Below are 22,450 nucleotides of genomic sequence, written 5' to 3'. Positions count from 1 at the left end.
GTGTGTGTGTGTGTGTGTGTGTGTGTGTTATTTAACATACTTGTTTATAAATCACTGTACACAAAACTCAAAATAATAATAATAATGGATTAGGATTAATGTTAGACAGTCATGTAAATGATCAGCCTGTTGTCATTGTGAAAATATCTAACTCCATGTTGTTTGTTATTATAGCTGACACCAGAAGCTTTGCATGACAATTCTCAGAAAATGTGTGGTGTAATTGCTTTCATGATCAAGCAGGAAAAGAACTTGTTCAATATTCCACCAAAATTGGCTACAGATGTTCGTGCTTTCTGGATTGAGCATAATAAATCAAGAATAACACCAAAGGTTTGACAAATTTCATTTTCCTTAATCTTTTTTCACAGTTGTATCAATGTGCTCCAATGTCTGAATGAACAAATTTTGTACATAATTTATCAAAAACTTTTATTATTACTGTTTCAGTTTATTATTTTAGGAAATATGTACTAAAGATGAGAACTCAAGGCTCTCAACTTTCGGGAGTTATGTACATTATTTCTGTTGGATTATTAAGTACAGTAGAGAATTGATTATCTAAATAGGATTAGCTGGAATTGTGGTTAAGTGAAAATGTTCCAATCAGCAAATTTAAATTTGTGCACATCCTATTTTGAAGTTCCATTGATGCAGCATTTATTGATGTCTGGAAAGCATTTGACTCAGTACCACACCTACACTTTTGAATGTTGGGCTCCATAAGGTTCCCTTTCTGTGCAGCGGCCATGGAATATAAAATTATAAAGAATGTAGCAACCAGCTGCGGAAACATAATTTATCTATCTTGTTGCAAGTAGATTTCGACTGATATCAGTCATCATTGGTGCAGTTTTCTAACTGATATATGCCATAAGTAGAAGTACTGTCCTTGGCTTCATGATAGAAATCTTCCAAGGACAGTACTTCTACTTGTGGCATGTATCGGTTAGAAAAATGCACCGATGATGACTGATATCAGTCAAAATTGATTTGTAACAAGATAAATAAATTATGTTTCTGCGACTGGTTGCTACATTCTTTATAATTTTACACCTACACTTGTAAAAAATTTTGATCATATGATGTATCAACTGAAATCTGTGACTGGATTGACTACTTTATGGCAGAGAGGTCACAGCTTGTTACCTTGGATGGAGAGTCATCATTAGATGTAAAAGTAACTTCAGGTGTGCCTCATTGAAGTGTGTTGGGACTATTGTTCATGTTGCATATTAATGACTTTGCAGATAATATTAATAGTAACCTCAGACTGTTTGCAGATGATGCAGTTGTCTGTAATGAAGTGCTGAATCAAAGAGACTACATAAATATTCAGTCAGATCTTTATAAGATTTCAAAGCGGTACAGAGATTGGCAACTTGCTTTAAATGTTTAGAAATGTAAAATTGTGCATGTCGCAAAAAAAATAAAACAACAGGAGTTGTTTGTTAATAAAAATAGAAGATTTGAGAAGATTTCAATATGATTCATATTTCACTTCGAGCTGTAGCTATGTTTCACTTCGAGCTGTAGCTACGCACGTAACTGAAAGGGGTAAATGCAAAAGGTTATTTCCTTCATTAAGATCATGCCTTAGAAAGTTCTGTGCTGTTTAAACCAAAAATTGGTGGTTCTGACACACAACTTGTTTTCTCTTGTTACACACCACAAGCTAAAAATCTAATACATCACACAGTATTTAAAAAGTTAAATGAGACGTTCCACGTATCCTGTGTGTTCGTAGATCATCATCTCATTTATCTTGACTTAAAAGTAAAGTTCCTTAAATAGTTATCTTTATCTATTTACAGGTGTGTAGAGTAAGCACTGATGGTTTAACAGCAAGTACAGTGTTCTCATTTGTCGATCGTGAACGCTCAGCAGAAGTTCATAAACAGGTGGGAGATCCCACTGAGGTAGCACTGGCCCAACTCTATGCCCACATTCAGACACTGCCAGAGTCTCAACACAAACGTCGTCTTGTGAAACAGTTTAATCGAGAAAATGGTCATGGTACACCGTTACGTTTCAAACCACATGGCCGAAGCCGTAGTTTGGGTGATTCTATTAAGGTATGTCATTTTTAATCGAATTGGTTTTGTTGTAACAGTAACTTTTTGCACATAAATTGTTGTGTCTCTCTCTCTCCCTCCCCCTCCCTCCCTCCCCCCTCCCCCTCCCTCCCTCCCCCCTCCCCCTCCCTCCCTCCCCCCTCCCCCTCCCCCTCCCTCCCTCCCCCTCCCCCTCCCTCCCTCCCCCTCCCCCTCCCAACCCCCTCCCAACCCCCTCCCCCTCCCAACCCCCTCCCCCTCCCAACCCCCTCCCCCTCCCAACCCCCTCCCCCTCCCTCCTCCTCCCCCTCCCTCCTCCCCCCTCCCTCCTCCCCCCTCCCTCCTCCCCATCTCCCCTCCCTCCTCCCCCTCCCCCCCTCCCCATCTCTCCTCCCCCCTCCCTCCTCCCCCTCCCCCCTCTTGACATCCTGCATTCCATGTTTACTTTTGTGATAATAACCTAATAATGATTGGTGGTACCCCAAGTGCTTCACTGTTGTGTGTTGTATAAATCTACTGCTGTTCATTACTATAGTTTTGTCATTATTTGAAGGCTAACACCAAATACCTAGCAGTAACATTTCCACTGTTTTAACAAGTTTTGGCAAATGTTGAAACAATATGTCCTCTTGTGAAGCTTAAACAGGCATTGCCACTGTTGGGATAAGTGTGTTGTGTTTATCCTCGTGAGACCTGCTGAGTTTCTAGTAGAATAGACAGGGTGCATCTGTGATTAAATGCCTATGTGTTGACATTGTAAGAGGGGTGATGGTGATGTGATGCTATGCATATATGACAGTTGGCAGCAACAGCAGCTTGTCACTTTTACAAGAAGAATTTTGTATTTAACCGTTTTTGTTGACCATCTTTACCTGAATGCTTAGTGTCGCCATCTTCAGCATTGAAGAACCCGGGTTTGATTGCCAGTAGCTCTTCAGACTTTTCCTGAGGTAGTGAGGTCTGGTGTGGGGACCTTTCAGCCCTTGTGGTATCAAATGAGGAGCTGCATAGATAAGAAGTAGTGGCATAATCAGGACTTATCTGGTGGCAATAATGGCTGGAGGGGTTGACAACATGCTGATTACAAGTCCCACAATCGTAGATTGCATCTCACTCTGCCCTGTAAGGCAGCAGTCAGCCAGTCAGAGCAGGCCTAAGACTTAATCTGTGAGTGGTGTTTACTTTTCTTGCTTTGCAATTATTATTTAGATTAATAGAGGCATTTTTCAGTAGCATTCTGATCAAAACATGTCAGTCTGTGTTGAAGCATGTCCACCAATAGAAGTCCAGGGTATGTTCTAGGGAATCTTTCTCCATGCTGTTTGAGTAAGAGTCCCTAGAATATTGACATTGTTTGCTGGAAGATTGCAAGAACCAAACAAGTTGCTAACCAACACTATCATAAACATGTTTGATGGTGAAGATGATGATCGAATGTGAAAGCACTGTAAGCTGAGGGCTTGGTTACTCTTCAAGAGGATTATATTTCTCATCATACATGGTTATGCAGTGTCCTGCTAAGGAATGACGTGAACTTTTCTGAAGGAAGTTGAACACCAGGTGCTCTAACTGCCGTCTCCTCCCCTTCTTCAATTGCAATGTGCGTACTGTTCAGAGTCTTTTCTGTATGTGGAAGTGAAGATTTTATGTTTGCATTCATTGGTGACAATGAATTGGCGTTTGTGCTCTGTAACACTCAGCAGTACAGTGGCATTGTAATGTGTATGAGGGCAGTGCTGTAGGGGAGGATAACTAACTAAAACCTGCAAACTTCCAATCAGCACATGAATTTTTTTCATGTAGACAGTGCAATCTAAGATATTTGTGGTTTCTGGGTAAAGGGAGCCAATGCAATATTGTAGATGCTTCAGTCCATTCCAGGACATAGTGACAAAATTGTGCCAGCATATAGTAACAAATTATGGACACTGGCACATTCATACCTATTGTAGCGCTACAGCTCTGGCCAACACTCACTGCTGATAACTCTGTTACGGCTATATGTACCAAGTGGCAGTCATTTTATCCTGTGGTCACATAATGGGTTGTATGAATAAACCGAAGAATATACTTTACACTCAAAAGTTTGGAGAAAGTTCTCTGGTTTGCATGAGTAAAGTGAGTCTGAGAATATACTTCACCCAAGTATGTTCTCAACATGAATTGAAGGATGGGGGAAGTTGCTCAAAACAACGAACATTCTGTGATTTCATATGAATAAAACCAAAGAAGTTTCTCACAAGCGGAGAACATTCTCTGTTTCTGTGAGTTAGCTCCATAGCATACGTTGAGCTGTGTTGTGGTTAAGTGTTACCGAGTGTTTTTAGTGAAAATGGCAGGATTTATGATTCTCCAAAGGCAAAAAAAAGATATATGTAATATGAAGGAACATAGAAGAAATAAACTGTAGAAGTTTATATAGATTTAACAGTGGAAACATTATTTGGCTGGTGAATCGCGTTCTTCCCGAAAAATTGCAGAAGAAAAGGAGGCACCCTTTCCAACAAATGAAATAAAATAAGGCATGCCCAAATAAAAGCCCCCCATGTGATAACAGTCTGTTTTGTTTTGCACAATGTAGCAAAAGATATAGGCGATGAGGATTTTGAGGCACCTAGCGACGATGACAACAATCTTCCATTATTGGGAGAAGGGGAAGCAGCAAACACGTGTATGTGTATCATATAGAAGATGGGAAATTATTAATGTAATACGCCAACTGTAGTGTAAGGGAGTCTGTCAAAACATTACATAATGAAACCTAATTAATGTATTTTTTGTAATTAAAATAATTTCTTCTTCAGATACTACGAAATATTATTTTGAAGAATATAAAAAAAGTGCTCTGATGTCACATAATAAAATGCAGTTCAGTGTTTTTCTTCCTCCTCTCTCGTTGATCATCATAAAAAATTGTTTAACTTGTAACAATTCAATCTGGAACAGAATTTTCGAATACTCAAGAAAATAAGTGCACAAACTGTCTAAGCTGTAACATTTACAATAGAAACAAGTTACTGTTTTTGTTCCATTTTTCCAAAAATTGTTACAAGGATGTGATGAAGGAATTTGCCTGACAATTCAGTAAGAAAGTGCACACATTTATTAACATTCCAAATTGGATAATGTTACTCTTATTGTTGCACTGAAAAGAAATTTGTACTGAATTATTTCTTTAAGAGGATATGGAATTTGGTAAACAAAGAATTAAACAAACTTTCACTTAAAAAACATGTTTTCATTAATAAAAAATGGTGTTGTACAGTGACATTATACAATTCATTCTATTTATTTTCTTGTTCTTGACGCATAAATTTCTGCTGCTTCCACTTCAGGGTATCTAATTGGTACAATAACACTAGTCGTTGCAGCTCTGAATTAGACAAATTCATCATCTTGTCCATTCCCACACTTAGTCTGCGTCGTTTCGGCACATTCTCAGATCCCAAAACAGGCGATTGTGAAGGTATAATGATTTCTGGCCCCATCAGGTCTGTAGTGTCTGCTGTGACAATTTGCAGTTGCTGCAAAACTGATTGTGGTTTGAAGAATTTACAATTGTTATCAAATACCTCCAGACTACTCTCTGGGGAAGAAATGATAGCAGAGGTGCGGCACAAGTAAAAAAAGTTAAAGATGATGATGATGATGATGATGATGATGATGATGATAGTGTGTGTCATGATTCAGTTTCTAGTTAGTACATATAGCAGCAGGTTTGTGCAGAACTGTGGGATGAGTTTGTCCAATTTCATGCATAGTACACTGTGATAATTTTACAGAAAAGTGCTCAAATATCAGATGAATTTCACCAAACATTGTTTCATTTTCACACGTTAAAAATAAATATTTTGCTGATTCACAGTTTCAAAGCATTAAGCCCATAATAAAAAGATATGAGAAGAATAGGACTTACAAGGGATTCTGTTGATAGTTGGGTTGCAATCATCTCCGTCTAAAAACTTCAGAAACATTTGTTTCCAGTTTTTAGTGAGATCTTAATATTGCTTATCTTATTTACATCCATCTTAGACTTGATGTGTGACTTCATATTGTGCAGTTTTTTCATAATCTGCCCAACTGAAATGTCTTTTCCTAAACTAGCCTTGTAATGATGTTGTATTTCCTTTGTACTCTGTGCCTTCTTCCTTCTTACGGCCAGAGTTTGTAATTTGCTGATAATAGCAGGATAATCTTTTATAATAATCATGCAGGTTAATTCAAAATCTTCCATTTCAGCACAGAAATAGCGTAAGAAAAACTTTTGGTAGAACACACACACACAAATGAAAACATACTGAGTATCAAAGTTGTTGGATTTTGCTGACATCTTACTCAATAGAGGAGGGGGGGGGGGGGATGTAGTGAGAAATTCCTCCCAGATCAGAGGTTATGCTTAGTAGTTTTCATTCATACGAAATTGAGAACTTTCTGTGAGAATGTGCTTTTGCTCAGAGTATCGACTCTGGAGAATGTTCTTGTTTTTATTTATACAACTCAATGTGGTCCAGCAGCCAGTCAGTATAGCTAAATGTTACGGAGGACAAATGCCATTTCATGACCACGAAGAATGCAATGTAATATTTATTTCTACACACAGAAATCACTCATGCACACTGCCATCAGAAGGGGGGAGGGGGGGGGGCGAGAGTACTAGGTACTAAAAACTGCAAGTCATGTTTCAGCAGGACGTTACCCAGCCACTGCTTCATGATTCCGTTCTGTTAATTAGTTCCTTCTTTCTCTTATTGACCTTGCTATCAATGGGACATTAAAACCTAACATCCTTCCTTTTTGTTCATACGTTCCATTCCTGTATCACTCATGTTCACTACTTTGTTCCTGCATTTTGTTTTCATGGCTGTATATTTTGTCATAAATTTGTGTCTTTTGCTGACCGTGTCACTCCTACAGTGGTTTTGCCCTTACTCTCCTGATTTATGTTCTCATTATTTGTGGTTGATGTGGTTGTTACTATATCATCACACGTCATATCAATGACGGTTATTGGGGTTGTTCTTTCTTCATCACACAGCACATCTTTGAGAATTGGTAGTGATAACCCTACTTCATCACAAGTCACATCTTCAGGGATTGGTGGTGGTACCCGTACTTCACCACTTGCCACATCTTTGGGGGTTGGTGGAGGTTTCCCTCCTTCTCACATGCCACGTTATGGTCGCGCAGCTTGAGGCTGTTGCCAATGGGCACCACTGTGGGGAGCCGGACTTGGGTATCACGGGGACGTCAACCTCGTCCCGTCTGTCCCCAGATTGGTCTGCTGCTGTGGTTGCCCCGGTTGCTGCCCGCAGTGGGGCTGAGCCCTCGCCTGTGGTTGATTGGGAGGTCGTTCCAAGGCGTGGCAGGCAGTGAAAGACATCCCTGGAGGCTGATCAGAAAGCCTCCCCGGTGCGTCTGACAAACAGATTTCAGGTACTGTCTCTGGCTGAGCCAGATGCAGCTGCCTGCCCTGTTTCAGAGGATGATTCTCAGCCTTCAAGGTCCGGGCAATCACAGAGGGTGGGCTTATTGGTAGTTGGGAGCTCCAATGTTAGGCGCGTAATGGTACTCCTTGGGGATATGGCGGCTAAGGAGGGGAAGAAATCCAGTGTGCATTCCGGGTGGAGTCATTCCTGATGTGGAAAGTGTCCTTCCGGATGCCATGAAGAGCACAGGGTGCAGCCAGCTGCAGGTGGTGGCACATGTCGGCACTAATGACGTGTGCCGCTTTGGATCTGAGGAAATTGTCTCTGGATTCCAGTGGCTATCTGATTTGCTGAAGGCTGCTGGTCTTGCTTGCGAGATGAAGGCAGAGCTCACCATCTGCAGCATTGTTGACAGAACCAACTGCGGACCTTTGGTGCAGAGCTGGGTGGAGGGTCTGAATCAGAGGCTCAGACGGTTTTGTGACCGTGTTGGCTGCAGATTCCTTGACTTGAGCCATAGGGTGGTGGGGTTTCGGGTTCTGCTGAATAGGTCAGGAGTTCACTACACTCAGCTGGCAGCTGCACGGGTAGCGGAGGCTGTGTGGCGTGGACTGGTCAGTTTTTTAGGTTAGAAGGCCTCGGGAAAGTACGGGGTGGGCTGCAATCTCAAAGGGTGCATGGCAAATACAGGACGTGCTTGGATCAAGGAACAGTCGGAATTGTAGTTGTAAATTGTTGTAGTTGTGCTGGGAAAGTCCCTAAGCTTAAAGTGCTAATAGAAAGCACAGAAGCTGAATTCGTTATAGGTACAGAAAGCTGGCTAAAGCCTGAAATAAGTTCTGCAGAAATTTTTACGAAGTCTCAGACGGTGTTCAGGAAAGATAGATTAGGCAGAATTGGTGGTGGAGTGTCTGTGTCTGTCAGTAGTGGTTTATGTTCTAGTTCGAAGTAGATACTCCGTGTGAATTGGTATGGGTGGAGGTTATACTTGACAGCCGAACTAAGTTAATAATTGGCTCCTTCTACCAACCCACATACTCTGATATAGTTGCTGAAAAGTTCAGAGAAAATTTGAGTCTCGTAACAAATAAATACCCCACTCATACTGTTATAGTTGGTGGGGATTTCAACCTTCCCTCGATATGTTGGCAAAAATACTTTTCAAAACCGGTGGCAGGCAGAAAACATCTACCGAGATTGTCCTAAATGCTTTCTCCGAAAATTATTTCGAGCAGTTAGTCCACGAACCGATGCGAATTGTAAATGGTTGCGAAAACACACTTGACCTCTTAGCCACAAACAATCCAGAGCTAATAGAGAGCATCATGACTGATACAGGGATTAGTGATCACACATTCGTTGTAGTTAGGGTCAATACCGTTTCTTCCAAATCCACCAGAAATAAACGCAAAATAATTTTATTTAAAAATGCGGATAAAGTGTCACTAGAAGCCTTCCTAAGAGACGATCTCCATTCCTTCCGAACTGACTATGCAAATGTAGACGAGATGTGGCTCAAATTCAAAGATGTAGTAGCAACAGCAATTGAGAGATTCATACCTCATAAATTGGTAAGAGATGGAACTGATCCCCCATGGTACACAAAACAGGTCTGAACGCTGTTGCAGAGGCAACGGAAAAAGCATGTGGAGTTCAGAAGAATGCGAAATCCCGAAGATTGGTTAAAATTTACAGACGCGCGAAATTTGGCACGGACTTCAATGCGAGATGCCTTTAATAGGTTCCACAACGAAACATTGTCTCAAAATTTGGTAGAAAATCCAAAGAAATTCTGGTCGTATGTAAAGTACACGAGCGGCAAGACGCAGTCAATACCTTTGCTGCGCAGTGCCGATGGTACTGTTACCGACGACTGTGCCGCTAAAGCGGAGTTATTGAACGCAGTTTCCCGAAATTCCTTCACCAGGTAAGACGAATGGAATATTCCAGAATTTGAAACACGAACAGCTGCTAGCAGGAGTTTCTTAGAAGAAGATACATTAGGGTTTGCGAAGCAACTCAAATCACTTGATTCGGGCAAGTCTTCAGGTCCAGATTGTATACCGATTAGGTTCCTTTCAGATTACGCTGATACAATAGCTCCCTACTTAGCAATCATATACAACCGGTCGCTCTCCGATAGATCTGTACCTACAGATTGGAAAATTGCGCAGGTCGCACCAGTGTTTAAGAAGGGTAGTAGGAGTAATCCATCGAACTACAGACCTATATCATTGACGTCGGTTTGCAGTAGGATTTTGGAACATATACTGTATTCAAACATTGTGAATCGCCTCGAAGGGAACGAGGTATTGGTACGTAATCAGCATGGTTTCAGAAAACATCGTTCTTGTGCAACGCAGCTAGCTCTTTATTCGCACAAAGTAATGGCCGCTATCGAAAGGGGATCTCAAGTTGATTCCGTATTTTTAGATTTCCGGAAAGCTTTTGACACTGTTCCTCACAAGCGACTTCTAATCAAGCTGCGGGCCTATGGGGTATTGTCTCAGTTGTGCGACTGGATTCGTGATTTCCTGTCAGGAAGGTCACAGTTCTTAGTAATAGATGGCAAATCATGGAGTAAAACTGAAGTGATATCAGGTGTTCCACAGGGAAGTGTCCTGGGACCTCTGCTGTTCCTGATCTATATAAATGACCTGGGTGACAATCTGAGCAGTTCTCTTCGGTTGTTCGCAGATGATGCTGTAATTTACCATCTAGTAAGGTCATCCGAAGACCAGTATCAGTTGCAAAGCGATTTAGAAAAGATTGCTGTATGGTTTGGCAGGTGGCAGTTGACGTTAAATAACGAAAAGTGTGAGGTGATCCACAAGAGTTCCAAAAGAAATCCGTTGGAATTCGATTACTCGATAAATTAGTACAATTCTTAAGGCTGTCAATTCAACTAAGTACCTGGGTGTTAAAATTACGAACAACTTCATTTGGAAAGACCACATAGATAATGTTGTGGGGAAGGTGAGCCAAAGGTTGCGTTTCATTGGCAGGACACTTACAAGGTGCAACAAGTCCACTAAAGAGACAGCTTACACTACACTCGTTTGTCCTCTGTTAGAATATTGCTGCGCGGTGTGGGATCCTTACCAGGTGGGAATGACGGAGGACATCGAAAGGGTGCAAAAAAGGGCAGCTCGTTTTGTATTATCACATAATAGGGGAGAGAGTGTGGCAGATATGATACGCGAGTTGAGATGGAAGTCATTAAAGCAAAGACGTTTTTCGTCGTGGCGAGATCTATTTACGAAATTTCAGTCACCAACTTTCTCTTCTGAATGTGAAAATATTTTGTTGAGTCCAACCTACATAGGTAGGAATGATCATCAAAATAAAATAAGAGAAATCAGAGATCGAACATAAAGGTTTAGGTGTTTGTTTTTCCTGCGCGCTGTTCGGGAGTGGAATGGTAGAGAAATAGTATGATTGTGGTTTGGTGAACCCTCTGCCAAGCACTTAAATGTGAATTGCAGAGTAATCGTGTAGAGGTAGATGTAGATGAACTGCGTATGTGTAACGCTTTGAGCCTCTTTCAATTAGTTCATGGTCCAGTTCTTCCACCATTAAAATTAATGCAATCTGAAACATAGTCCATTGCAGGAGTTCAGGTTTTACTGTATTTGTAACTATTGGACCTACCTTACCTACAGCACGCATTTTGTCTAGATAATCTGCATTATCGATATATGTGTCTTGGGTGGCTTGCATGACTATTACTGACTTTTTAAAAAAAATGTTAGATAAAAAAAAAATCTGTTGTAATTGGCAAGTTGTCTGGGGAGACTTACCATACGAGAATGAGAAGGAAAGACTGACTGTTGGGGACTGCATCAGTCGAGATTTGAAAACCTGATAGCTTAAAGGTGGAAGACAGGGTGATATGCAAGACAGAGATTACTACTAAAACATATGCACTGACTGGTTTGATGTGGCCCTCCACAAATTCCTTTCCTGTGCCAATCTCTTCATCTGAGAGTAATACCTGCAATCTATGTCTTCAGTTATTTCCAGGATGTATTCCAATCTGTCTTCAGTCTTCCTCTGCATTTTTTTACCCTCTACAGCTCCCTCTAGTGCCATGGCTGTTACTTCCTGAGGCCTCAACCCACATTCTATAATCCTGTCCCTTCACATTGTCAGTGTTTCCCAGATATTCCTTTCGTCCACGATTTTACGTAAAACCACCTCATCCTCCTCATTTCTCACCATATCAGTCCACGTAATTTTCAAAATTCGTCTGTAACACCACATCTCAAATGCTTCGATACTCTTCTGTTTCAGCTTTCCCAATGTCCATGTTTCATTAACATACAATGATGTCCTCCAAACGTATATTCTCTTGGCCAGGAAAGCCCCTTTTGCCAGCACTAGCCTGCTTTTGATGTCATCCTTGCTGTGTCTGTCATTGGTTATTTTGCTCCCTAGGTAGCAGAATTCCTTAACGTCATCTACTTTGTAACCATGAATCCTGATGTTAAGTTTCTCACTGTTCACATTTCTGCTACTTCTCATTACTTTCGTCTTTCTTTGATTTGCTCTCAGTCCATATTCTGTACTCATTAGACTGTTCATTCCATTCAGCGGATCATGTAATTCTCCACTTTCAGACAGCATAGCAATGTCATCAGCAAATTATTTCACTGATATCCTTTAACTGTGAATTTTAATTCCACTCCTGAACCTTTCTTTTATTTCCATCATTGCTTTTTCATTGTACAGGTTGAACAGTAGGGGCGAAAGACAACATCTCTGTCCTACACCCTTTTTAATCCGTCCACTTCATTCTTAGTTGTCCACTCTTATTATTCCTTCTTGGCTCTTGTGTATTACCTATCTCTCCCGGTATCTTACTCCTATTTTTCTCAGAATTTAGAACATCTTACACCATTTTACATTGTCGAATGCTTTTTCCAGGTTAACAAATCCTATGAATGTATCTTGATTTTTCTTTAGTCTTGCTTCCATTATCAGCTGCAATGGCAGAATTGCCTCTCTCATGCCTTTACCTTTCCTGAAGCCAAACTGATTGTAATCCAATGCATCCTCAATTTTCTTTTCCATTCTTCTGCATACTATTCTTGTCAGGAACTTGGATGCAATAGCTGTTAAGCTGACTATGTGATAATTCTCACACTTGTCAGCTCTTGCTGGAATTGTGTGGATGATATTTTTCCGAAAGTCAGATGGTATGTCACCAGACTTGTACTTTTTGCATAACAATGTGAATAGACGTTTTGTTGCCACTTCCCCCAATAATTTTAGAAATTCTGATGGAGTGTTACCTAGCATTACTGCCGTATTTGCCCATAATCTTACAAAGCTCTTTTAATTTCTGATTCCAATACTGGATCCCCTACATCTTCTAAATTGACTCCTGTTTCTTTTTCTATCACATCAGACAGATCTTCCCCCTAATACACTTCAGTGTACTCTTCCCACCTATCCGCTCTTTCTTTTGCATTTCACAGTGGATTCCTGTTGAATTCTTAATGTTACCACCCTTGTTTTTTTATTTCGCTGAAAGTTGTTTTGACTTTCCTACATGCTGAGTCAGTCCTTCTGTCAATCCTTTCTTTTTCAATTTCTCCACATTTTCCAAGCTGCCATTTTGGTTTAGCTTTCCTGGACTTCCTATTTATGTCATTCCTCAGTGACTTGTATTTCTGTATTCCTGAATTTTCCTGCACATTTTTGTACTTCGTTCTTTCATCAATCAGCTGAAGTATTTCTTCTGTTACTCATGGTTTCTTCACAGTTACCTTCTTTGTCCCTATGTTTTTCTTTCCATCTTCTCTGTTTGCCCTTTTTTGAGTTGTTCATTCCTCTTCAACTGTACTGCCTACTGAGCTATTCCTTATTGCTGTCTCTATAGCCTTAGAGAACTTCAAGTGTGTCTTGTCATTCCTTAGTACTTTCGTGTCCCACTTCCTGACTAATCTCTTAGTTCAGCCTACTCTTCCTCATTACTACATTGTGATCTGAGTTGTACCTGCTCCTGGCTGCACCTTACAATCCGGTATCTGATTCCGGAATCTCTGTCTGACCATGAAGTAATGTAACTGAAATCTTCCTGCATCAGCCAGCCTTTTCCAAGTATACCTCCTCATCTTGTGATTCTTGAACAGAGTATTCACTATTACTAGCTAAAATTTATCACAGAATTCAGTTAGTCTTTCTCCTCTCTCATTCCTTGTCACAAGCCCATACTCCCCTGTAACCTTTTCTAACTCCTTCCCCTAGATAGCATTCCAGTCCTCCATGACTATTAGATTTTAGTCTCCCTTTATGTACTCTATTACACTTTCAATACCCTCGCATACTTCCTCTCTATTCATCTTCAGCTTGCGATGTTGACATGTATACCTAAACTATCATTATCAGTGTTGGTTTGCTGTCAATTCTGATAAGAACAACTCACTCTCTGCCCTACCTTCCTATTCATAACAAATCCTACTCCCGTTACACCATTTTCTACTGCTGTTGATATTACCCTATACTCACCTGACCAGAAATCCTTGTCTTCTTCACTTCACTCACCCCTCTATATCTAGATTGAGCCTTTGCATTTCCCTTTTCAGATTTTCTAGCTTCCTTGTCATATTCAAGCTTTTGACATTCCATGCCCCAACTTGTAGAACATTATCATTTTGTTGGCTATTCCGTCATTTTTCCTCATGGTGGTTTCCATTGTCTTCTGCATCCTTATGCCCATGATAATTGCTAATTCTTCCATCTTTAGCGGCAGTTTCCCACCCCAAGGACAAGAGAGTGCACTGAACATCCCTCCATTCCTCCGCCATATTTCACAAGGCTTTTGGCAGAATGAGGGTGACTTCTTATGCCAGAAGTCTTCAGTCACCAATACTGATGATGAATCAAAAGTTAAGCGGTGGCGGGTTTTGAACCTGCGAGTGGTATTTTTTTGATTACTAGAGCGGGCGTCACATATCATGGCGGGTGGTGGGGGGGTTCTGCGCAGCTAGCAGTTAGTGGTGGTTTGGGGGGGGGGGGGGGGGAGCCAGCTGCCAGCCGTGGCAGTCATGACAATAACACATTCTGTGTGTTTCCGCTCCATTCGACTGTCGGCTACTGACCACCGCGCATTGCAGTATGCGCGCATGCAGGAAAGGAGACGAGCGCAGTAATACCTACCGTATACGTCTTTTTGAGAAAGGCGTTGTCATCTAATCGTCTGCCTTTAAAATATGGAGTTGTATAAAATGTTTAAAAAAAAGCTATGAACATTGGCAAGAATAATAGACAAACTTGCATTGTTTATTGTGTCTGTTTATCAACACAAGAATACCATGCTGAGTAACTGGGAAAACTGCTGCGCATTTATTTATTTTTCCTACTCTAACTCAGAAAATACAATCTTCTTGTGCTGCCTTGAAAAATAAAATTTGAAAAGTGGAAGAAACCTCGCGAAAAAATGTATACTTATTGATACTCAAACGATTTTTATAATACACATAAAACGTTTTGCAATACGTGTGAATACTGGTAAAAATCGCAGCACATATAGGGGTATTTCTGTCTCCCTTTCAAACCCAGAGAATATGTTCATCCTGTGATGGCTTACCATCTGTAGTCAAAATTATTTATTTGGATTGCAGGTGAAATATTCACACATGTGAAATTTTTACATACCAATTTTTCAAGTGACCTGAGCAAACGTCTGAGCAGTCTACATGCAGAGCATCTCTTTGGCACATAGCTGAAAGAATCATATTTCAGAAAATATAAAAAGAGCCTATCATGCATTAAAAATCGTTATTAAGTCATTATTATTAAAAGAACCAAAGGCACTTTCTGTTTCTAGACACCTCACTTACAACAGATAATTTATAGTTGTGTCTATTGTACACAGTTATTGTCATACACAATATAAAACAAGTTTCCATGTGCTGTTTGTTGGGACTAATTTTCGGGAAAACAAGAACAATTACTTTTTCAGAAATGAAGACAGCATTCCGACTAGCATAAACACAAATGAAATTTTACATATTTTGATGGATAATTCAGTAAGAAAATCGAAGAGTGTAATCACTGAAGACAAGCTTTAAACAAAGTCCACAACGAAATTGTGTAAGAAACTAAAATATTTTTATAATTGCTTTACGAGCCAGGCTAACCTAGACTCAAGTTATATAATATAGGCTTATGATTTACGATATATGTTTAAATCCTTACTGCGTCATTGCAATACTGTCACAGGTATCCCAAAACATCATTTCCATCCTCGCTGTCTGATAAAGACGAATCTGAATCGTGAAGATTAATTATGTAAGGCTCCATCACTGAGTCTCTGGTGATTTCCTTTTTAAAATCTTCTTTCTGTAGTGTTTCCGAATGTCTGATGCAGTTTGCCCATGCAGATATGCTTACATTGTCTACTGCCTCATGTGCGAGCCTTTCCACGTCAGCAATTCGGAACTTGCTGTTTCTTCCTGTGATATGGGCTTTAACTTACGCCCATACCAGCTCAGTATGATTGTAGTGGCAGTGATATGGCGGCAACCTGATCACTCAGTGACCATGCTGTCTTGCCAGTTCATCTATCTCCTAAGTGCGGTATTTAGGCTTGTATGCATTTACGAGTGGGAGTAACTCTGCCCTGGTCTGTGACGCTGAGTGAGGAATTCCATTAGATGACAACCATGAAATAATTTCATTCTTCTTGGTATTTGAAGTAGGAGCCTTATTCACTTGTACAGAGTGCACGCTTGCATTGTCCATGACAATAACAGAATTCTCTGCCATGTACGGAAGTAGCTGTTGCACAAACCACCGCTTGAAGACAGCATAGATCATTTCAGAGTGATAGTCATCCAGTTCCTTCGTCTTCGATGCTTTAAATATTAATTTCCTCCTGGTATGAAGCCTGTCTCTGCAGAACCAGCATGAAGCTCAATAAGGCGTCTCCCTTTTCCCACAGGAACCTTCAGGCCACCAACGTCGTCACTTGTCTTCCAGCTCATTGGTCTTGAATGGTTCTGTTGAACGTAATGTTTCATCGAGATAATAAATACGTGCTTTTCTTGCTTGTTTTATCTCGTGCATATCTCTCAAGAAGGCAGTTCTTGCTGCTACGTCACTTCTCTCTAAGAGCAGTTTTCTTCCGTCATTGCTCTTCCTGTATTTAAATCCCATCTCCCTTAATACTCTGAGCATGGTAGATTTGCTGCCGTTGAATCTTTCATCTTCTTTCATGTAGGAACATAATTTAGCTGCTGTAGGATATTCACCTTGGCTATACATGTCGAATATTTTGCACCGTAACACATTCTTGCTGAAATGCTGAGCTCACTTACGAATTTCTTTCGATTTTGGCACTTAACCAGGTGACTTAAAAATAGGTGATTCGTTCTCTTCAGAAGATGCTTTGGCTTCGCTGGCGATCCGTTGTACAGTTCTCAAACCGATACCACACACCTCAGCTGTTCATTCTTGGCGCTTTGCAAGACTGGGCGACGCTTTTTGTCAGCTGTGGCTGCCGCTTCCAGCTCCCGTCTAAAGAACTGATACATGCGAAATATTATTTCTCTCGCCTGCCTGTGTAATATTGGGCGAGATTTGCTGTTGCCACTCATATTACCACAATACCTTGCAATAACTTCCAAAAAAGCATGACACACAGTGCTAAAACCAGCCGTAAACTTGCTACGCAGAGAATGACATTCAATCGGGAGCTCGCTAAGGCTGACTGACTCCTATTGGTCGGCAGGTCATGTGACTTCCGTGCTACTGCGCATCCAGTCCTCACCCGCCAAGTTACATGACTCCCGCTCTAATCAAAGACGCTGGCCCTAGACCATGGGCATGATGTCATTTCATTTTTACTGTTTAATGTGTCCTACTGCAGTAAACAATGCTGCCGTCGCCATGCCACAGTGCGGCTCCAGCTTCTGCTTCTTGTGTATGTAGATCGTTTTTTCATCTTTTGTAAAAATGTCAGATTCTGGATTTAGAACTACTGTGTATGGAGGCTGGAATTCGTATTCCAGTTAGAGGCTGTAGTCAGTCTTCTCAATTTGTCTGTTGTACAAGAGTTTGTAAGTTAAGACACTCAGTCTTTCTGCCCTTGGTGCAGGTCTTGCCTCATTTCTTACAGGCACTGGATCCTATTTTATGCTCCGGTCGTAGAAATTTAGCTTTTTTATGCACTCCTTCACCGCATGTGCCACAAATTGAGGGGCTCTGCAACCCTTCAGTGTGTCCCAGATCACCACACTTGAAACATTTTGCGCTTTAATCTTGTGGCCTGGATTTAAATCTCAGTTTCACTTCATTTGTAAATTCCTCTCTGGATATGTGTTCTGATAAATGTAACTTGCATAGTTCATCCAGAAATTAATCTTCCTAGTAAGCTGTTGGCACCTGATAATTACCACTAGCAGTCTTCTCTCTCTCTCTCTCTCTCCCTCTCTCTCTCTCTCTCTCTCTCTCTCTCTCTCTCTCTCTCTCTCTCTCTCTCTCTCTCTCTCTTCACACAACATTTTTGAAGTGCTAAGACTTTTCTCCAAAAATCTTTCACAGTCTTCATGTGTCTGTGTTTCCACAATGACAACATATTGTGTATTCCTGATTGATCTTATCCTCAGCGTTTCTTTTCTTGGATCTGTGCATGTCATCAGTTTATTTAATACTTTATTTATGTCTTTGTTTTTGGATAATTTAATGAAGACAGTTGTATTCTATTTTGCTTTGGTCTCTTCTGATTTTAACACTAAAACTTGCCTTCCTTGTTGCAATGGCTGCAACTGCAGCATAAGTCAGGGGTGGTAGTTTATTCCCTATCTTTTTCGGATGTTCATTTTCTAATCTCAACCTAATGTTCTCTTCTTGCAGCTTCTCTATCTTTTCCCTCGCACTGAGGATATTATTAACCTCTAGAACTGTGATCTGGTCCTTAAGTGTGGTGTTTCTGTTTCTAGGATGTCAATATGTCCCTGTAGATTTTCTCGACTTAATGCATCCAAGGGACTCTACCTCCTGTTGTGTTCTGCCCCAATGTGTATCTCTAAACGTGCACGCAGTCCGGCATTCTCATTATTTAGTGCCTGGACTTTCCCTTCCAGTTGTGACTGGGTGAGAGTGAATGTGATTAATCTGCATTTCAGTTTTTGCACACAGGGCAGTGGCAGTTTCTTAGCCCCAATTCCTGGGCAAGTTCATTGACTATATCATCTGTTGCAGATAGTTTAACCTCTGAGGTGGGAAGCTCTGTGCTTAGAAACTGCTCCTCCTCCATTTCCTGAGCACCTTTCTGTGACGCAGAGCATGTACATCTTGCTACTTCCCTAAGTGGTTGTGTTGATGGTAGTACAGTCGCAGACTCCCCCTTTACAAAGGCCAAACTGAGAGGTGATTAATAAGTTCTGCTTAGTTATACGAGTCAGTATTCTATCGTAGGCCACTTTCTCAAACACTTTCAAAAAGATTGGAAAGAGTGATGTAGGTATGTAATTGGAAGTGGCTTGCTTATCTCAAATTTTGTAGTAGTGTATTACTACAACATATTGATATCCAAAGTCATTGATTTATTACAAAAATAGCTTAAGCATAACCCTACCAATTCAGCACAAGATTTTAATAATCTGCTAGAAACAGTCATAGCCAGCAGAATTACTCTTTAGTGCCCTGATGAATTTTGCAATCACCTTAAAGGTTATATTTTCAAAATTGTCTACTGGTGGTGCATGCAGTGTCTGCACAAGTAAATCTACTACATCTGTATTAAGTTGTTTATAACTGGGTACAATGTTTGCTGGCACAGTGAGAAAGTAATAATTGAATTTGGTAGTCAGTAAGGTGAAAGTGTCACCAAGATCAGTGTGTCTGAAATTTTATCACAGAGGCCTAATTTGTTCTTTTACTTGATGTATGTCAGGAATCGTATGATCAGCCAATTGAGGGAGATGGTGCAGTGGTTGAGGCAGTAGAGTCGTATGCAGGAATGGGGTAGAAATCCCTAAATAATACAATTGTCCACAATTGATACATTGCTCCCAACACTGTTTCCACTTTTGGAAGCAGTCTTGGTATGCCATTTTCATTTTCTGTGTAGTAGTCACGCACCAACAGGGATGAATGTGTGGGTGCATTATCATGATGCAAGAGCCAGGAATTGTCTCGCACATAACAGGCCATTTCCGTCTCACATTTTCTTGCAGGCATTGCAACGTGGCCCAATAACACTATCAATTAACAGTTTGTTCCTGTGGCACGAATACATGATGAACTAATACTTTAAAAGTCAAAGAAAAGTATCATCATGGCTTTGACATTTGATTTGATTTGATCTGACCTGACCTGACTGGCTTTTTTTTGGTCTTGGAGAGCCTTTCCCAACCCATTGTGAAGACTGAACATTGATCTCGACATCATCTACATCTACATCGATACTCTGCAAGCCACTGTAATGCATGTGGCGGAGGGTACCATGCTCCACTAATCATTTCCTTTCCTGTTCTATTCACGAATAGAGCAAGGGAAAAACTATTGTGTATATGCCTCCATATGAGCCTTAATTTCTCGTATCTTGCCTTTGTGGTCCTTACGTGCAATGCATGTTGGCAGCAGCAGAATCGTTTGGCAGTCATCTTCAAATGCTGATTCAATAAATTTTCTCAATAGTTTCTTGAAAAGAATGTCGCCTTCTCTAAGGGATTCCCATTTGAGTTCTTGAAGCATCTCCGTAATACTTCCATGTTGTTCAAACCTACCTGTAACAAATATAGCAGCCTGCATCTGAATTGCTTTGACATCTTCCTTCAACCTGAGCTGGTATGGATCCCAAACACTCGATCAGTACTCAAGAAGTGGTCACCCCACCGTCCTCTATGTGGTCTTCTTTACAGGTGAACCACTGTCTCCTAAAATTTTCAAATAAATCAAAGTCGACTATTTGCCTTTTGTACCACAGTTCTCACAAGCCTGTTCCATTTCGTATCGCTTTGCACTGTTACGCCCAGATATATAAACAACATGACTGTATCAAGGACACTAGTAACATTGTATCCGAACGTTACAGGTTTGATCTTGCTACTCATCCGCATTAACTTAAGATTTCCCACATTTAGGCCTAAGTGCCATTCATCACACCAACTGGAAATTTTGTTTAAGTCGTCCTGTATATTCCTACAGTCAATCAATTTCGACGTATTACGGTACACCATGGCATCATCAGCAAACGGCCTCAGTTTGCTGCCCACCCTGTACACCAAATCATTTATGTACCGTATTTACTCGAATCTAAGCTGCACCTGAAAAATGAGACCCGAAATAAAGGAAAAAAATTTTCCTGAATCTAAGCCGCACCTGATATTTGAGACTCGAAATTCAAGGGGAGAGAAAAGTTTTAGGCCGCACCTCCAAATCGAAACCAAGTTGGTCCATTTTAATATGAGACACAATTTAGTTCGAATGAATGACGATACAGCTACAGTAGTTTGGTTCGAGTCGTAAGTTTAGCAGTTGAGCTTTACCAGGTAGCCATTGCTATGCGTCAGGCGCTCCGTCCGTATTTATACGGTTACCCTTCCTTTTTCACGTGCTTCGTCTGGTTTGAATTTATTGCTTATTTTTCTTTGATCTCATAAGTGCCGTTCTCCATGTTATAGGTGTTTACGTCACTCAGCTGAAAATGCATTACTGTACTGTGTCATGCATTGTTTGTCGCATTCTGATAATGAGTGTTTACGGCCAGTCGCTGCTCGCGGCATGGCTTGCTTTTGTGCGCGCTACCGCCGCTTACAATGAAAAATCAAAAAGAGAGGAATTGCCAGTCGGATTTTCGTAGTACATTGAAATACTGCTACATTCGAAGATGAACAATACGGAATTTGTATTTACTTCGTTGGATAATGTATGAAAATGCAGTGGTCGAAACTCGGGGCAGAGAAAAAAGCTCGTATTCCACCTTTTTTTAAAATTTATTTACTGGCGCAGAGGTTTTGGTGCCAGTATTTATCTTTGAGAACTACGAAGCAAGCCTATGTAGCGCTACATATATTCAGCAGCAGAAGTTAGTTGTGGCGGCACCTACCAACATTTTTCAGAACTTCCACTTACTTTGTACTCGATTCTAAGCCGCAGGCGGTTTTTTGGATTACAAAAACCGGAAAAAAAGTGCAACTTAGATTCGAGTAAATACGGTATATAGAGAACAACAAACAGCAGGTCTATCACACTTCCTTGGGGGCACTGCTGGCTGTACCCTTGTCTCTGATGAACGCTTGCCGGTGAGGACAACATCCTGGGTTCTGTTGTTGAAGAAGTCTTCAAGCCACTCGCATATCTGTGCTCGTATCTTCAACGGGCGTCCTGAACAAGGGTTATCTTTAACTTCCACCAGGTCATTTCTAAACCGTGTGAACCATTTGTAACACAGAGTTCGTCTTAAGCGCTCATCACCTTAGGCTTCCTGAGTCGTTTGGTGTGTCTCTGTAAAGGCTTTCTAGAGTTTCATAGAAAATTTATTGCAGACACCTTGCTCCTCTAACTTATCTCGAAATTCGCAAACTGTACACCACAACGCTCTACTCAATACAGCACTGAACTATAACTAACAGACATACAACACTCATATTTCCAACAGTTACACATCAGACACAGGTGGGTGCAGGGATACCAACTGCATTTCATTCCAACACACCATTAGTGCAAAATTATGAATGTTCTGTAATTTTTTGAACAGACCTCTTATTTGCATTATCTTTGTATTATTTTATAAAGAAAAAAGATCTCTCTCTCTCTCTCTCTCTCTCTCTCTCTCTCTCTCTCTCTCTCTCTCTCTTGGGGGGGGGTTGGGGGGGGGGGGGAGAGAGAGAGAGAGAGAGAGAGAGAGAGAGAGAGAGAGAGAGAGAGAGAGAGAGTGTTTCTCTTTGGTCTTCATTGTAGCTTTAATGAAGAATATCTAAATGTAGCATTGAACCCTAACCCATCACATTTTCT

At 40.8% G+C, this 22,450-nt stretch overlaps 1 protein-coding gene across 6 annotated transcripts in view; it reads left to right on the top strand.

Moving 5' to 3' along the window:
- The window catches only part of LOC126187841 (rho GTPase-activating protein 19), a 117,358-nt gene that overhangs the window by 70,315 nt on the left and 24,593 nt on the right, over window positions 1-22,450 (top strand). For all 6 annotated transcript variants that reach the window (XM_049929149.1, XM_049929150.1, XM_049929145.1 and 3 more), the window contains exons 6-7: window positions 175-333; window positions 1,815-2,075. In XM_049929149.1, coding sequence (XP_049785106.1) covers window positions 175-333; window positions 1,815-2,075 — 420 coding nt within the window. The remainder of the gene's footprint in view (window positions 1-174; window positions 334-1,814; window positions 2,076-22,450) is intronic.

Source organism: Schistocerca cancellata, chromosome 5 (assembly GCF_023864275.1).
Source record: "Schistocerca cancellata isolate TAMUIC-IGC-003103 chromosome 5, iqSchCanc2.1, whole genome shotgun sequence".
In the NCBI taxonomy this organism is placed as follows: domain Eukaryota; kingdom Metazoa; phylum Arthropoda; class Insecta; order Orthoptera; family Acrididae; genus Schistocerca; species Schistocerca cancellata.
Note: the sequence above shows the minus strand (reverse complement) of the source record. Positions and strands in the feature narration are given on the sequence as shown.